This window comes from Diospyros lotus, chromosome 5, assembly GCF_014633365.1.
Source record: "Diospyros lotus cultivar Yz01 chromosome 5, ASM1463336v1, whole genome shotgun sequence".
Taxonomy (NCBI): domain Eukaryota; kingdom Viridiplantae; phylum Streptophyta; class Magnoliopsida; order Ericales; family Ebenaceae; genus Diospyros; species Diospyros lotus.
Genome location: NC_068342.1, coordinates 6679700 through 6698222, shown reverse-complemented (window position 1 = coordinate 6698222; position 18523 = coordinate 6679700). Strand labels below are relative to the sequence as shown.

Here is an 18523-nt window from a genome sequence, read left to right as displayed (position 1 = left end):
ACATATACCTATAGCATTCTTGAGAAATCATCTATTATGGATAGAAAGTACCGAGAGCCCCCATGAGTCATGGTTTGAGCTGGGCCCCATAGATCTGAATGGATAGGGGTGCTTTTGATGAATGGATAGCTGTTTTGTTAAATTTAATCTTAGTTGTCTTCCCTTAAATGCAAGAATCACACTTGCTTAGATCTAGGGACTGACCTAACTCCAATATCCCTTGTTTAGCAAGTTCCTTGAGCCATTGCTCACTAATGTGTGACATTCTTAGATGCCACAATCTTGCCTTATCATGAGAATTCGAACTTACACTTGCAGCTTCACCACATAAGGTAGTTGCTTGCAGGAAATAAATTCCATTTCTTAACACAGTTTTCATGCATATTAGGGAGCCTTTATTTATTTTTATCACTCCACCCCCACACTTGAATTTATATATGCTCCTATTCAATTCCCCAAGAGAGATCACGTTTCTTTTGAATTTAGGGACATATCTCACGGCTGTGAGGGTCCTAAAGGTTCCATCATGCATCTTTAGACTAACATCTCCCGCCCCTTGAACCTTACATTCATAATCGTTTCCTAATAGGACCTTTCCCCCATTAATTTTCTTAAAGTTTTGGATCCATTGTTTCCTAGGAGTCATATGGAAAGAATAGCCTGAGTCCATGACCCATTCTTAGTTGTCTGTTTTGTCACTTACCCTTAATGCATCTGCAGTATCATACTCGGAATCACATACATTAACCCCCTCATCAGATTTCTCTTTATCAGCATAGTCCTTCTTCCTCTTAGGACAATGCCGCTTAATGTGACCCTCTTGTTGACAATAATAGCATTTTATTGGCCCTCTTCCATTCTTAGATTTTGACCTTGATTTACCTCTGTTCTTAGAATCTTTCTTAGAACTTCTTGACCTTGTTGTTAAAGCATCAGCTGATGAGGATTTGCCATCCATTTTTATTCTCAAATCTTTAGAGTTTAATGCCCCTATTACATCTTCTAAAGAGAGTTTATCCCTACCATACTGGAGAATATCTACAAAATTCTCATAGGTTCTAGGTAATGAATATAGGAGTACTAGGGCTTTATCTTCTTCTTCATACTTAACGTCTATGTTTTCTAGGTCTAAACGTAGTTTGTTAAAATCATCTAAATGATCCTGGAGCTTCTGATTTTCGTGCATCTTAAAATTAAAAAACCTGGCCTTGAGAAATAACCGAGTGGAGAGAGTCTTCTTAATATACAAATCTTCCAACTTCTTCCAAATTTATGCCGCAGACTTCAACCTTGACACTTCCCTGAGCACTTTGTCTCCAAGGCTCAAAATAAGAAGGCTATAAGCCTTCTTCTTGATCTGCACTCGTGCCTCATTCTGTTCTGCGGTTAGAACTTGAAGTTCTTTCCCGGTTGATTTTCCCTTGGTCATATCTTTTTGTTCTAAAGCCTCCTCCAAACCGAAACTGCAGAGGAGGGCTTCCATCTTGATCCTCCATAGACCGAAATCGTTACTCCCATCAAACTTGTCGACATCTGATCGAGAAGCAATTGGCGCCATTCTTGTTTCCCTGAGATCGTCTTCCTTGTCTTGAGGTTCTTGAAATCTTGATCAATTCTAGAGGTGACCGGCTCTGATACCAAATTGTTAATCTCACCTTTAACTATGATCTCTCAATTACTCAAACACTCCCTGACAATCTCTCTCCCTCGCAATGAACAATATAGTAGAAAACAAAACAAGAATGAATCAAGAACAACAAACAACACAAGAGAGTTTATTCTGGTTCAGTCTCGAATGAGACCTACATCTAGATTGGCTTTGCACTTAGCTTTCTCCACTATCTTTGAATATCAATACACAATTACATGTGCCACAAAACCCAACTCTCTCCCAACCCATAAACCTGAAAGCTATTTAGAGTTGTAAACTCGGAAGATATTCCCTCTTTCACACAGCACATACTCGCACAAGATAGTTTGTAAAAAGACATCTGAAAGCTCTCTCAAAAGCCTACCTCTCGGCCCCTATTTATAAGCTATAAAGGCGAGAGAAACCTCCTGACCAACTGCCCCTAAATGGCAGTTAGAACAAACCTCGGTCAGCCTTCTAGAAACATTCCCTTCTAGAAGAACTAATACAAAAAATACAACATGACACTTCTCTTACATTACAAGCCCTAATCTAGTACAAATGTATTTTAATAGTATCACCATTGAGCCAAAGATAACCATTTGTTCCAGCTCTTAGGTTTTGAAAAACATACACACCTTAGATAAGTTTCAAAGCATTGATACAACCTTTCAGTCTATCCATCTGTCTCCAGATGATAGGCTGTGGACATGTGTAAACGAACTCTCAAACTTCTGGACAATTCTTGCCAAAAACTATTGGTAAAAATCCTATTTCTGTCAGACACAATGGATAGTGGCAGCCCATGAAATTTGGCTAAGAATCCAAGAGCAAGCGAGCAACCTCTTGAGCAGTAAAAGGGTGAGCCAAACTCAAAAAATGCAGAAACTTCATTAACCCGTCAACTACTACCAGGATAACATCTTTGCCTTCTGACTTAGGCAGTCCCTCCACAAAATCCAAAGAAATTTGTTCCCAAGACCACTCTGGAATGTCTAGTGGCTGCAATAGACCAGAGTAGGCAACCAGTTCATGCTTACAGCATTGACAAACTGCTCAAGCTAACAGAAAAATAGTCACATGACATCCTTCTTAAGACTTGGCCAAAAGAACAGCTGCCTCACCCTATGATAGGTAACTCTTAAACCTGTGTGTCTCCCCAAAGGAGTGCTATGTAAGGACTGTAAGATCCTGTCCTTAAGTTGTATGTCTTCCCCAACCACTAGTCATCCTTTAAACCTAATTGAACCAACATATAAAGTGTAACTAGGTTTACTAGTCAGTTGAATTGCTAACTAGGTTAAGAGATCCTTAGCCCAATCGCTATTTTCATAACTTACAGAAATGTCTTTCACCCAATCCAGAATGACTGCAGATATGGCTTGACAATTTCCTTTTTCCCTTCCCTTCTCTTCTCTTCTAGAAAGTGCATCAGCCACCACAATCTCTTTGCCTTGATACTAAATTTTGTAATCCAAACCCAATAATTCGGACATTCCATTCTTTTGTAACTGAGTCTGTATGCTCTGTCGCAACAGAAACTTGTGGCTTTCATGATCAGTTTTAATGATAAACTGATTTCCCTCCAAATAATGTCTCTATTTATCCACAACTACCAATACTGCAATTAACTCCTTGTCATAGACAATTAGTCCAAAGTGCTTTGGGGCTCGGGTGTCACGAATCCTAACCTTATTACAGCGATTTTGGTTTTTTAATGGTTGTAACTCTTTTTGTATATCCTTTGCTATTTGAAATTCTTGTAATTCCCTTTTACTGCTTAATTGGGGGAATATTTTAGTTAGAGAAAGAGAGAGAGAGAGAGAGAGAGAGAGGCCACGTGCATGGGCTAGAATAGGACAAAGAAGGCAGTTGCAACCGTCTGGGGGAGTGATCTGCTGTGGTAGCATCCCCCTAAGGTCCTATAAATACTCCCCAAGGCACTCTGGGACAGCATCATCGAAAATCAAGAAAGAACTCTGAATTCTCTCTCAAATTCTCACTTCTCTCTACTATGTTCTGCTCCTTTCTCCCTATTCTTCTTTCTATTTTTCCTCTTGTAGTTTCCTGATTCACACCGAACCGGGAAGGCCACCATTGTCTTTGCTTGGCAGTGACATAGGACTTAACTAATATAGGCTGATGGTCTTCCCTCCTGCATTAACACAGCTCCAACTCCTAAATCACAAGTATCTGTCTCAAGCACAAATGGCTTAGAAAAGTCAGGTAAAGCCAAAATAGGAGCTTGAGTCATAGCTATTTTCAATGCTTGAAAAGCAGCCTCTTCTCTTGGATTCCAATGGAAATGATCCTTCTTGAGCAATTCAGTTAGAGGCTTACTTATTACCCTATTGTTTTGTATAAACCGCCTAGATTACTCTGTCAGGCCCAAGAATCCCCTTAATTCTTTAACAATTTCTGGCCTTGGACACTCTAACCATTGCAGCTATTTTCTTTGAATCGGTACTTACTCCCTCACCTGAAAAAATGTGGCCCTATTCTACTTGTCCCTTAGCAAAGGTACATTTGGACAATTTTACAAACAATTGATTCAATCTGCAGACTTCAAATGTTGTCCTTAGGTGGGTTAAATGTTGGTCAAAAGTAGGACTATATATGAGGATATCATCGAAAAATACAAGGATGAATTTCCTCAAATATTGATTGAAAATGTGGTTCATTAAGGTCTGAAAGGTTGCAAGGGCATTACTTAAGCCAAAAGGCATAACTGTGAACTCATAAAGACCTTGATGAGTCCTAAAAGTAGTCTTGGGTATACCGACGGGTTTCATCCCAATTTGATGATATCCTATTCTAAGGTCCAATTTAAAAAAATAGTGGCTCCGTACAATTCATCAAGAAGGTCCTCAATGATAGGAATTGAAAATTTGTTTTTAATGGCAAGGACATTTAATTGATGATAATCAACAGAAAATCGCCAAGTTCCATATTTCTTTGACTAATTTTTCTATTCCAACCTTTTGGATAGGAGAATACCTATAAGACCGAATGTTTACAAGTTCTGCATTAGGTTTAAGATGTATGGAATGATCAAAAAATTGGGCTGGAGGTAAGGTAGAAGGTTCAACAAATAAAATTCAATCAAAAGTAATTCTAAAGGATCATGGTGTTGTACCTTAGGAAGGAACTGTAAGGTAGTAATAGATGCAGGCCTTGAGTGATCATTAGCCACAAATGCATCACTACTATCTTCCACCACTGTCCATTCTCCTAGCTCAACAGCATTTATGGAATACATCTGAGCCACTGGAGTCCCATTTTGCTGAAACAACATCTGTAATTTCTTGCCTGTAATCATCTTGCATTCACCAGTTTCTAAACTTTCGGTCAATGTCAACTTCTTTCCTTCCAACTCAAATGTCACTTCTAATTTGTTAAAAACAAAGATTAAAGGGCTAACTGTCTTCATCCAATCAACTCTTGGGACTACATCACAACTTCCCAATTTCAAAATTCGTAAATCTACTGTGAACTCATGTCCTTGCATTATCCATTTAAAATTTTGGCATTTGGATTTGCTAAACATCTTGCTTCCATTGGCCAGAATCATTGATAAAGGAAAAGTGGTTGATAAATTACACTGCAACTCCTTAGTTGTAGCTTCATCTAGAAAGCTATGATCGCTACCATTGTCTATTAACGCCATCAACCGTTTTTTCCAAACCATTCCCTCCACCGTAATAATTTTCCCAGTACGACAGCCTTGTAAAGCATGCAAGGAAATTTCTCCTCCTTCCTCTCCTAATATTCCTTCCTTAACAATTTATGTATCTCCTGCAATGTCGTCCTCTTCTTCTATTTCTTCATCCAGTCCTTCCATTTGCAATAACTGCCTTTTGCACTAATGGTCTGGTCTGTACTTCTCTCCACACCGGAAACACAGTCCTAGCTGCCTTCATTGCTCCATAGTGAGTGGCTTAACTCGATATGAATTTGGTAAAGCCTTAGGATTCAAATTTCCTCTAGACATCCCTGAATCGGCAGTCCTAAGATTTCCTCTAGACTGTTGGCCGATCAAACGATGGCTTTTAGGTTGAACCTTATGCTTTCTAAAGATCGCTTCCAACCCCAACTCCTGCAATCTAGCCTTCTCAGTAGCTTGCTTTACAATTGCAGGCTGCATCATTTTCACCATTGACTTCGATTCTTCATTTAACCCATTGATAAAACTTGACACAAAATAAGGCTCATTTAAAGTTGGATGAGAAATAAGCTACAAGGACTTCAATTCTTCAAATCGGATTTGATAATCCATCACCGAGCCTTCCTACTTCAATTTATTGAATTCCTCATCACATTGGCCATAGATCTCTCACCAAATCTATCACAGAAATCCTTCGCGAATTCAATCCAATTAAGTTCAGCTCTCATTCTACTCCATCCTTGATCCCAAGCATCAGCCATATCATTGAGATAAGTTGCTGCTAGGTTAACTTTCTAGCACTTAGCCACATTATAACACTGGAAGAATCGTTCACATCTCTTAATCCACCACCTCAGTTTAATACCTTAAAAACCCAGAATTTCTAGCCTTGGCATCGGTGTGTGATGGTGAGCTTGATAGGATCCTCTAACCTAAATTACCTGATCCAATTCAAGTTGTTCCTCAGCTTCCTGTAAGTCAAAAGTATGAGGGAGGATTCCAGCTCTTGTTAAAATCGGTTCTGCAGTGAATCTTAAGAGGAAAATCCACTGCTAGGCTTTCCCAGGGGAGAGCAAAATTTTGGTTACCAGACCTAAATGGACTGAACCAACTGAACTAGTCGATTCGGTTCATTTTTTTCCTTGCATCGATTCGGTGCAGTTAATTTTTCTCAAAAGTTCGATTTTTGATTTGGTTTTTTGATTGAAAGAACCGAACTAACTAAACCGACTGAACTTTAAAACAATGTTGTTTTGATGTTTACAAGACGACATCATTTTCTTCAATTTTATGTGTTTTCTATCAGTTACTTCAATTTTCTTTGATTTTTGTTACGTTTCTTCAATTTAATCGGTTCGGTTTAGTTTATATGGTTTGGGTTTGATTTTTCGGGTTAATTGGTCGGTTCGGTTTGGTTTAATCGGTTAGTGAATTTCGATCGGTTCGGCTACCGAACCGACCGTTTGCCCACCGCTAGGCTTTCCTCCACTAGTAGGCTGGCTTGAGGCATCTTTGAAAACATATTCAAAAATCCATCCAGCCTTTGGCCGAAACTAGAAAACTCGTCCTTGACTCCTTTCTCTAGCATCTGCACAATCTCCCTAGTTGCAACATTCTCAGCCTTGCCTCAACTCACCCCCTCTTGAGTCTAGCATAGACTGAGCTCCATAGTGTCCAGCCTTGCCTCCAGTTGTTTCATTCGAGTGCCTTTTGCAATCTCCTCAGATCACTTCGTCGAAATCTCGCCTCTGAGAATAGCCTCTAAATTGCCTTGCTCAGATACCAAATGTCAAGTTCCTAAACCTGATCTAGGCTTTCTTTAGGTATGTAGGAAGAAGTTGAGGGAGAGAAAACAGAACGGACCGAGAGAGAGAGGGGACAGAGAGAGAATTTTATAGAGAATAGATTATGTTATTTCTCACAATGAATCCCCATCCTCCAATGGATTGCCTTTTTATAGGCTATCTAACTTTTAGTTGTAATTGTAACTGAAAGGTAGAAGTTGTATTAGCAGCAAAAATACAAGAAGAAAAAATAAAAATAAACTGTATTTACTGCTTTAACCCTTGGATCTTGACAGGTGTAAGGTTTAATGCAGAGAAAAAACAAGGGGGGGATCATTATTCTACAAAGCGAAAGGCTGAGGATATTTACTAGAGCCAAGCAAAAGGCTGAGGATTACAAAATTGAGGATGCAGAAACCTTGGTACTTCCAACTGATGAACATAGAAGTAAGCTTGCAAACCCCTTTTAAATCTTGAACACCAGGAAGAGGATCTGCAGAAGAAGAAAGAAGCTAAGCTGGTATAGTGGGCTTCAGTGAGTATATGATGCCAGGCATTCAGATGACCATGCTGAATAAGTGAAGCGGAAGCCCTAGCTACTAAATTTATGGACCAAGCTGACAAGAGAAAGCCCAAAAGGAAAGCTAGGAAGTCATTCTTGGCAGGAAAGAATGGGCCTAAATTTTAGTAGTTTGAATTTCAGTTTAAGAATTTCAGTCTTGCTAGAACTCTAGTTTCTTTTGTTTCCTTTTTGTTTTCGCATTAGGATTGGAGTATAGCAACCCTATAAATAATCTTCTTTACAGTTAGATATGGAATATACAGAGGTCAATAAATCATATCGGATTTCTTTCCTTAGTGTTTCTTAGACCTAGGCGAGAACTAGCCTGGGGTTTTTGCTTGTTGCTGCATCAATAAGGCTCTGCAGAACCAACTTAGAAGTCAAAAGAAGGGAGTTTCTCTAGAAGAAGCTGCTTCCATGAAAATCGGCCTTGGTATAAGACTTCTGCCAGCATCTGAAGAAGATGCCACCACTGCAGCAAGTGTGAAGTTCTATACAAAGTTTGACAAAAATAGAAAGGAGAAGTGGGCAGTGATTCATGCTTTGCCAATTTTTCCAGCATCACTAGGCTCTTCCAGATCCAGTTCAAAAAGGCTGGGGCACAAATACAGAGAAGAAAATTCAAGGCATCTGCTGCATCCAATCTACTGGTAGAGGGGTTTAAACCATCATGGTGGTCACAGTAGACTGTTTCCTATAGCTGATCGAAGATGCCTTAGGATGCCTTTATCACTGGTTATTCTTGCAGTACAAGTCTTTTTATGGGGAACGTTGGTTATTTTATGATGGTGAATTTGCTCACTTGGATTCTGCCTGCAAATTCATATATATATATATTGCCTTGTGCTGATTAGAATTATTAATTCTTGTACGTGTCTTTTTCTCAAGCCAGTAGCTTGACCTGGAATCTGGATCTATTGGAGTTGTACAAATGTCTGCTGGAACTTTATGCAAAGGTGTTGAGTTCTTCCCCTCTTAGTAACTTGGTGCAGACATAAGGCTTAAACCCCCTATAGGCCATCCATCCACTGACTTTATGATTGGGTGATTAAGTGATTCAAAATCAGCCAAACTTGAGGATGATTTTTTCTCCAACAAGGGGAGAGTTGATAAGGATCAAGGAATGTAAAGACATTTTGGAAGGAGGACAACAGAGCAAACCAAAACCAATTAGGATTAGGTCTACATTTTATTTTATTTTCAATGTTTTTGTAATTTTGAAGCACAATTGTAATAGGAGTACAATTCAAGTATGTAGTAAGATTTGTAAACAGATGGAACAGCACAAAGGAAAGCACAGGTTTTATTGAAATTGAACATATAGAATTTTCCGAGCTTCTCTCTCACTGCATCGTTCTCTTCCCTGTTTCTTTTTGGGCTTTCCTCTTCCTCCCTCTTTCTTTCTCTTCTTCTTCTTCCCTCTTCTCTTCAGGGGTCTTCCTCTTCCTCATCTCTTTCTTCTGTTGAATTTCTTCTCACCCTCTCTTCCCCATCAATACTTCAACCTACGTTCACTTAGAAGTTTCTTATACTAATACTATAAAACCATCTAAATAATAAATTCCATTATTGTTGGAAAGAGTGTCTTGTTTTAATTCTTCTCATCAATATCATGATTCATGGATATTAATAATTCAAATATATAACCAATGAGGACAAAGAGGACAAGGATGGGACAAAATGATATGAGTACAACTCCTCCCACAATACTACTCCCTCACATGGAAAAAGTGACCAACAAAATCATGTTGAGTCAATATAAAGAGTAAACATACAAAAATATTGTGGGTTCAGTTAGTAGGTCAAGCAAGGCTAATTAATTCATTTGTTTACCTCTAACCTCACAGTGTATTCCTCTTGTTCACTGGGTAGTGTAAGGCCCTGAACACATACAAGTTTTTAATATGCTAACATGCCAAGACCGAATTAGACCCTTCTTTGTAATAGAGGAGCAGACCATGCAAGAAAACATCTTAAATGCGCAGCAACTAGCACAGGAACAAAAAAGCCCCAATGAATGTGGACCAGAAGTAACCATGATACCTGAACGCATGTCCCAGGACAGGGATCAACTTTCTTGGACACTGAATTGTATTGGTTATCTTGTAATGAAGAATCAGGAACTTCCACTTCTATCCAGTCATGTTCATTGGAAGCAATGTTTCCATCATTGTTACATTTCTCTCCAACCTTTACTTCAGTAGATCCCTCTCCTTGTGCACCAGAAGCAGCATCAGTTTCAGTCACAAGGAGTACATCATCTCTAACAACAATGCTGCAGCGAACAGTACAGAGGTACTCATTACCACTCTGTACAGAAGGTGCAAAATAAATCTCATAGACTCGAGCTGTACTTCGAACATAGACCTGCCGGACTTCATGCTTTTGTGCAAAATTTACTGCAAGTGCAGAAACTCAAAATTATTCAAAAGAGCAAGGAATAGAGAAGTTAGATTATTTTCTGCTAATGCAAGAAAACACTTAGATTGTTTTCTGCTAATGCAAGAGAGTTTCTTGTTGGCAGATAGTCAGTTCAATTTGCAAAGAATTCAGATTACTGCTAACTAGAATTTTCTTCAAATAAAACATATACACAAATTTCTCATACAAAACTAAATGTTGAATTTTTCATTAGAGTATTTATCCTTTACATGCACATTAAGTTTATTTATTATTGCTAAGCAGTAAACACATAAAATGAAATGATTCAGTAGGTCAAAACAATATCAGCCCATCCAAAAGAGGAAGTGCACTATTGTTATTTGAAACATATATAAAGCAAAAAGAAATTTATAGCATTTTGCTCACTAAAATTGGAAAAAAAAAATTGAGTACGAAGGATGACAAATACTTCTAGAAGTAAAACTATAAAATAAAATAAATAGAAAGTAAGAGAATTAAGATCAGCCCTCAACCAAAAAACGAAACCTCAGTGCTATATATGATTTGTAAATGACTTGACTCTAAGTAAAATCCTTTTTCTTGGCTAGAAGTATGCCTCTTGAATATGCCAAACCTTATAATTCAAGAATATATACATGAAGAGGGGCAAATGTTAACTTTTACACATTCCTCGGCACAGTTTGGATTACCTTCTATCCGACAATGCTGCAACAATGCAACAGGAAAAAAAAAAGTGCACTGCAAAATTGCAAAGGGATTTGTTGGTCACAAGGATCCCTCCTAAACAACCAAACTGTTTTGAAAGCAAAACCACCATTTCTGTAGATTTTTGTGATAGAAAATCGTACATCCTTCAAATTCCTGAATGATTCTTGCAATACCTAATGGAACAAGTTTCCGGAAGAAAAAAAGATGCTGAAATTTTATTCATAGTTTTTTTTTTTTTTTTTTAACCCTTGGAGGGAGGGGTATTCAAAGGATTTCATCTTAATAGATCCTATAATCTTGTTTTGGACCTTAAATTCTTAAAGGTGCCACACTAATTGTCCTCCCTTGCCCAATAATAGTGCAATCATACAAATGCAAAAGAAACTTGTCAAAATTCTTTTCTTTTTTTTTTCTGTAACTAACTTGTCAAAAATTCAACTTTCCAGTTTCCAGTACTAAATATTACAATTTGAGAGGACTGCATAATGCCTTCAGGAGAAAGAGAAACAATCCCCCCAACTGCACAATTTTATTCTTAGCAAACCAAAAAAAAAAAAAAAAAAAATCCAATGAAAATCTCACAAAATGGTCTACAACTACCAACCGTCAAGACAAATGCCCACCCTACTTCCATCTATACCTCAAATAATCCTATCCTCCTGTGCCCTCATAATCCTTTTCCCACAAACATGCCATGTAAGAGGACCTAAGATCCATAGTGATCCACCCACACATCCACCTAGTCCCAGCTATATTTATTATTTACTCTCTATCCCCCCCCCCCCCCCCCCCCAAAAAAAAAAAAAAAGAAACAGCATGAAAAATAAATAAATAAAAATCTCCGCAGTCACCATGCAAAAGGACTACTAAAAAACCTCACCTTCTAATGACCAACCATCTCCTCTTGTGGGCAAGCCAGACCCCTACCAGTTAACTAGATGAAACGTGAACTCATCCCCTAAACCACTCAAAAGGAAATCCTTCCGCAACTTCTCTAATATCTTATTCACCCCATGCATACCCACATTGTACTTTCTTTATTTCAAATCTAACAATGAAACACTATACTCCTATTGAACACTTTGAGTGTGTATTTTACATATAACTTATCTGGCAATCTAATAATCATAACCCTGTGATTTTCCATCAAAGAGATAAAAGAAAGATAAAACATAAAGGCTGAAAACCCACTCTGAACATAATTTTAACATCAATGAACATGATATTCTCGCATAGCACATGTACAGCTTGGTCATTGGGATTATTGCGGACAAAGAGATGGCAAAAAAAGACCAGAATAGGACTAAAAACAATGTAGGATTGAAGCTCGAACATTAACATGAAATTGTCACAACTCCAATGTGACAATGAGAACCACCTTCTAATTCGGTGTGAATTAGAGAGTGCAGTAGGGATTATGGAGAAGAAGAAGAAGGTAAAGAGAGATTGGAGTTAGAGGAAGAGAAGAGAAAAACAGAGAGGGAGATGAAAATAGAGAGAAAAGATAGAATTTCTTCCGGATTTTCACATGACTCTACACACAGATTCTAGAGGATATTTATACCTCTAGCCTGGGCATTGCCACAGAAGATCCCCACCGCAATAACAAACTATTTTGTCTTTTTCCCAAGCCTCTTTACAACGTGGCCTCCCCTATAGAATCTCTAACAACCCCCCCCCCCCCCCCCCCTACAGCTATAATATCCAAACCAACACAAATACATAAAGTAAATAAAGACATAACAACATAACATAAAGGAAATGAATAAGAAGACAGCGAAAATTGTAAATGGGCTTCCAATGTCGTGCCAAGATCTACGTGTGTGACAGAAAATAGGGCTTCAAGAAACATCAAACATTGAATTAGAATAATACGGTTCCCTTACAAAGTGTCTTAAGAGACTATTTACGCTAGGGTTACAACAATCATAACTCCCAGCTAATTATCACAACGGAATCGTTCTAATCTATGTTATCCATCTATATTAAATGCAACATGCAACTCACATGATTACTTATTAAAATTAATAATGCAAATACTAACCAAAGGCTAAACAAATTAGAAAATAAAAACATTAATACATCAAAGAACACACTCCTGTATCACATTGACTAGAGACAATAATCTGTGAATCATGTCCCTGCTCTATGGTAACTCTACAATTTGCTTGCACAATTGCTATGGCCAATAGAAAACGATCACATGTCTAGAAATGCATAGCAAGAGAACTCTGACCTTGTGCCACTTTTATGTACCAGTGGCTGTCAAGATGACAGATAAATCTATCTCAGCCATCAATATGGAAACCTCTATAGTAGAATAAATGATCCATTCAAAAAGAAATCCATCCTTGCTGTGCTAAGTTTTGAAATATGAAAACTAGTAATCCCATCTTTGCTTATAAGGAGAGGAGACATATCATTGCCATGCTTGTCGGTCAAAAAAGCCTATACCTAGGACCAAAAATCTAGAAAATAAGTCATTGCAATCCTCTAAAACCAAAATCAGCTAAGGTAGATATCCAAATTATGTAGATGCCCAACAAAATGCATCCAAAATCTTCAGAAAGAACTACTCAAACAATCATTTTAATGAGGCCTCTCCTAGAGAAAGGGAAAAGCAAAACTATCCCTGTACCTTGAAATCATCATCACCGATTTTCTTCAATCTCCAACAGTCCAACCTCCAACAAGGGGGAAGCAATCAGTGGAACATAGACATAAAAGAAGACATAACTGTCAGGACCCTAGGTTTCAAATCTAGGGCTTCTAGTTGGGGCAATCATGGAAGAAGAAAGAAAGAAAGAGAGAGATGAGAGAAATTAGGGAGAAAACAGAAGGAAACAGAGAATGGATAGAGAAAAACTGAGAGAACTTGAAATCAATTCATTCATAATGTCTCATACAAAGTGGCATAGCCTTATATATGACTATCCATAGTGTTAATCCTAGGGTCACTGGATTGGTTTTCTTATGCAAGAATTCAACCACTCTTCAACCCGAAATCAAAAACAAACAAAAAAAATAATAAACAGAAAACAAGAACAGAATTTAAATGAATGAAAACAGAAATAATCAAACCACAAACCAAACAATAGGCGCAAGATATATCCTGGTTCGGATTGCTTGAAAGTCTAAACTTCGCCAATCTCTTTATGGGTTAAAACAATCTCCGCGAGCTTGGTTTGCACGGTTTAGCACAGTTCTTCAAGAATTTGGTATGAATCGCAGTGAGGCCGACCACTCTGTCTTTTATCGCCACTCATCAAATGGTCAATGCATTTATCTAGTGGTTTACGTGGACGATATTGTCATCACTAGAAGTGATCAAGATGGTATTCTCCAACTTAAGACACATATCTTCAACCATTTTCAGACTAAAGATTTGGGTAAGTTGAAATATTTTCTTGGCATTGAAGTAGCCTAGTCCAAAAGCGGCATAGTTATTTCACAAAGGAAATATGCCTTAAGCATTCTTGAGGAGGCTGGTCTGCTTGACTGTAGACCGATTGATACTCTCATGGACCCAAATATCAAGCTTTTACCGGGATAGGGGGGAGCAATTATCTAACCCTGGTAGATATTGCTGACTTGTCGGAAAGCTAAACTACCTCACTATCACTCGGCCAGACATCTCTTTTGTTGCAAGTGTAGTCAATCAATTTCTACAATCTCCATGTGATAGTCATTGGGATGCTCCCATTCGCATTCTCAGATATATCAAAGGCGCACCGGGTCAGGGATTGTTATATGAAGATAAGGGTCATACCCAGGTAATTGGGTATTCTGATTCTGATTGGGCAAGATCTCCTTCAGATAGACGCTCTACTTCTAGGTACTATATTTTAATTGGTGGCAATTTAGTATCTTGGAAGAGTAAGAAGCAGGATGTGGTTGCTAGGTCTAATGCCGAAGCAGAATACCATGCTATGGTCTTAGCAACATGTGAACTTATATGGTTGAAACAACTACTTCAAGGATTAAAATATGGCGAAGTGACACAAATGAAATTAATCTGTGATAATCAAGTTGCCTTACATATAGTCTCTAATCCTGTTTTTCATGAGAGGACCAAACATATAGAGATTGATTGTCATTTCATCAGAAAAAAGATTTTATCTGGATGTATTGCTACTAGCTTTGTCAATTCAGTCGATCAACTGGCAGGCGTCTTCACTAAATCTCTTCGGGGTCCTCGTATTGGTTTTATTTGTAACAAGCTTGGTGCATATAACCTATATGCTCCAGCTTGAGGGGGAGTGTTGGAATAAATGTTTGATTAGCTGTAAATTAGCTATGATTAGTAGACAAGTAGACAGCTATGCCTTAATTCTAGGAGTAACTTTAGCCTTAATTTCAGGAGTGTCTTTTGTACATTCATACTATAAATCCTAATTGAAAGAGGCTAGATCTAAGGTTTGGTATCAGAGCTGGGTTACAAACCCTAGATCTAGCCTCTTTCAATTAGGATTTATAATATGAATGTACAAAAGACACTCCTGAAATTAAGGCTAAAGTTACTCCTAGAATTAAGGCCTAGTTGTCTACTTGTCTACTAATCATAGCTAATTTACAACTAATCAAACATTTATTCCAACAGAAAGCAACCCTACATTCAGTCTTGAAATCACCTCGAGAGCAGTCTTGATTTATTCAGAAATCGATCAGAACAATAGTCCTTCCTTGTCTGAGTACATCCACACTATTCTCTCCCAAGATTACAAAGCTATATTCTAACCACACAGCCTTTCCTCTTAGAGAATACACATGCACTCAACAGATTTTCTCATTACAAACAGAAAATGAGAACACTGCCTCACTTGCTACCTCTTGCCCTCTATTTATAATAGTGGGCGCCTGGACGAATATCCCAATGAAGACTATTAGATATTTACAGTTTAACCCCCCAACTATCACTAATTATATATTGGGATATAAACTTTTATTTAATACTTCATTGGCCCTCAAAGTGCACTGTTTTTACTGATCTTCTTATCCTATACTCGAGACAACTTTTAACACATAGCAGTTAATTGGTTACATTATAACAGATTTTACTAATAGCTTATTATAGTTGCAGTAGTTTGTTGCCAACTTGCAGTTGAAACAACTTCAACTGTTGTTTTCTGCTATCTCCTATCTCCTAATTCTTCTGATCACGACATTAACAAAGATAAACAAAGACCTCCCAATAACTTATTTTTCCAAGAAAATATCCCAATAAATACGAGTAAAAAGGAGGAGAAAAAGGATTACAAAAAATTTTCTTCACCAAAAAGAATATAACAAAGTACGGTTGAGTTAAATTCTACTGCTATCCATTGCTACATCCTCAAAAGTATGTTGGTTCCTTTTCCACGCATGCCACATAAGCAACCAACCATCTCTGACTTCATATGGATACAAACACTAATTTTATTAAAATTAGAAATGGAGGCAAAAAATAGTGTGTGTTTTCATGTGGATGCATGTAAACAATAACTAACCCAATGCACATCATTTGTAAACAAAAGTCAAGGACTTGGCTTTAACAACCCAAGGCTGATAAAAAGTTGATTAGGCAATTTTGGTTTAACGACATGGAGTGACCACTTCTGAAATAGAACAACTAGGTTGATGACTCTCCTCCAGTCCATTGATCTAGCATTTTTATTAAGCTTTCCTTCTGGTCTTACTTGCATAGAGTATTATGTTATTATCTCCACTGCACTCAAGTACCTAATGATCATCCCGCCATTCTTGACTTTAGCCAGGATTGAAGGAATGCCAGATTGATTAATCTTAGCAGTCTTTGCTAATCCGCTATGCTTGCCAAGGAATATATTAAGGACTTGAACTTTCCTCCTCTTGTAACTAGCAAATCTAGCTTTGAGTAGAAAGAAATAACATGTATAGGAAGTATGAACTGTTAACCACACTCCAATCCATAAATAAAATATGAAAAAAAAGAAAGGAAAATACTTTGGCGTGTGTTCACACACTGCCATCTATGCACGGGTATATGTGTGTTAATAGCACAACCACTCAAACACTAAGTCCTTCAAACAAGAATCAAAGTTCTGGGCATTCCTACAAAGACCTAAAAGTTAATTGACTGAAATCAGACTCTCGCTGGCATCAATTAACTCATCGGAAACTTAATCGATGGAATAAAAAACTCACTCGTGATCTCGCAGGGGCCAGAATCAGGCGAGGGGCGTTTGAGGACAAGACGAGGCTTTGGCTCGGCAAAAACGGTTTCTGAATCGATCGGCGAGTCGGAAGACTCAACAGTGCAGGAAACCTGGAGAGAGCCTCCGGCGACGGTCCAGTTCGTCAAGAAACTGCTTCGTGAACTGCCGTTTCCGTCACCGGCATCGTCCAAATTGTTGCTGCCCGGCGTTGACATCATCGTTATTGTCATTGACGCTGCTGCCGTCAATATGCTGCTCTCTGTGCTTTGCTGGTTCGGGAATTGGGATTGATTTGGCGTCGCGTCGTGTCGTACTGGGTAAGAATGTGGTAACGTAGCGTTTCGAGGAAGCCGGAAGTGACTAGCTTTTCATCGCATTAAGGAGATGTTAGGCAGAGCGTAGAGAATCAGAATCCCACGTGATTTTTTTATTCTCCTTTAATAAAGAAATGTCATATAACTAACTATCTAATATTATTCTTTTAAAATTCGATAATTAAGTTTGATATCGTGGTAATATTATTTCTATTTTATATTATATTAACTAATATAAATATATAAAATATTAATTAAAATTAAATTTCATTATTTAAATAGCATTCCAAGTTGCTGCCAACAATTTTGCAAGTGAAATGGGCTGGGTATAAATTTGGGGCCATAGATAGGCCCAAATGAATTTGGCACCTGCCTCATTACCTGGCAGAAGCTTAGTTATCCTTGACTTAAAAACAACTCCGAGATAGAGTGTTATTCAGAAGATATGTTTGTTGCAACTTAAAAACTATAACTTTTAATTTCTACTTTCAAAAAGGTTAGGATATAGTGTTTATTTTAATTTATAGAATTATAACTTATAATTTCTACTAATTTTTAGAAGGGATAGAAGTTAGCTTTTTCAAAACTAGGGTACCCCAACTTTTACAACTTCTACTTAAATGATTACATTTTTATGATAATTTTGCCCTTATTTTTAACAAAGAATTACCCTATTGTCTACGCAATCATGGGTTTTTCTTCTCCACTGTCATCTCCATTTTCAAATCTTTTCATCTCTTTCGTCATCTTCCTCTCTCTCTATACTTTAATTAATTTTTTTATAACACTTAAAACTTATACATATACACTAATTAATTTTTAAATTATCATTTTATAACTATTAAGGGTATTATGGATAATTATACAAAAATAAGTTATTTTACAGCTTATGGTATCAAACACCACAACTACTTAACTACAACTTCTAAGAACCTGCAGCAAATAGGTTCACAACTTATTTTAAGTTTTAGAAGTTATAATCTAAAAAGCTAGAATTTATAATTTCTTTAATTAAGCTGCAACAAACAGGGCCAGAATGTTAACTCTATAATTGTTGATAACATGAAAATGGTATCCTAAATTTAAATTTCTTCTCTCTAATAGGGTGGCATCTAGGGTTGCAAAATGATAGCAATGTTATTGGAGTATTAATTTTTCAAACTCTGGAGAGAAAAAAAGAAGAAGTGACATTGAACCATTCTGTTATTTTTTTAATTCTATTATTCCAATGGTTACAATTCAACGACTTTATTTCGACAATATTTTTTTTATAAATATATAGATT

The 18523-nt window shown here is 37.4% G+C and overlaps 1 protein-coding gene across 2 annotated transcripts in view; it reads right to left on the bottom strand.

Moving 5' to 3' along the window:
• LOC127801843 (uncharacterized) overlaps nt 1-17317 on the bottom strand; it is a 28305-nt gene extending 10988 nt beyond the window's left edge. Inside the window, exons 1-3 of one of the 2 annotated variants that reach the window (XM_052337303.1) lie at nt 16914-17317; nt 9684-10039; nt 9474-9521 (exon numbers count right to left, since the gene is read on the bottom strand). In XM_052337303.1, the coding sequence (XP_052193263.1) occupies nt 9474-9521; nt 9684-10039; nt 16914-17154 (645 nt within the window). In that variant the 5' untranslated portion in view covers nt 17155-17317. The remainder of the gene's footprint in view (nt 1-9473; nt 9522-9683; nt 10040-16913) is intronic. The other variant, XM_052337304.1, reaches the window with a different exon arrangement.
• Nucleotides 17318-18523: the final 1206 nt, after the last annotated feature.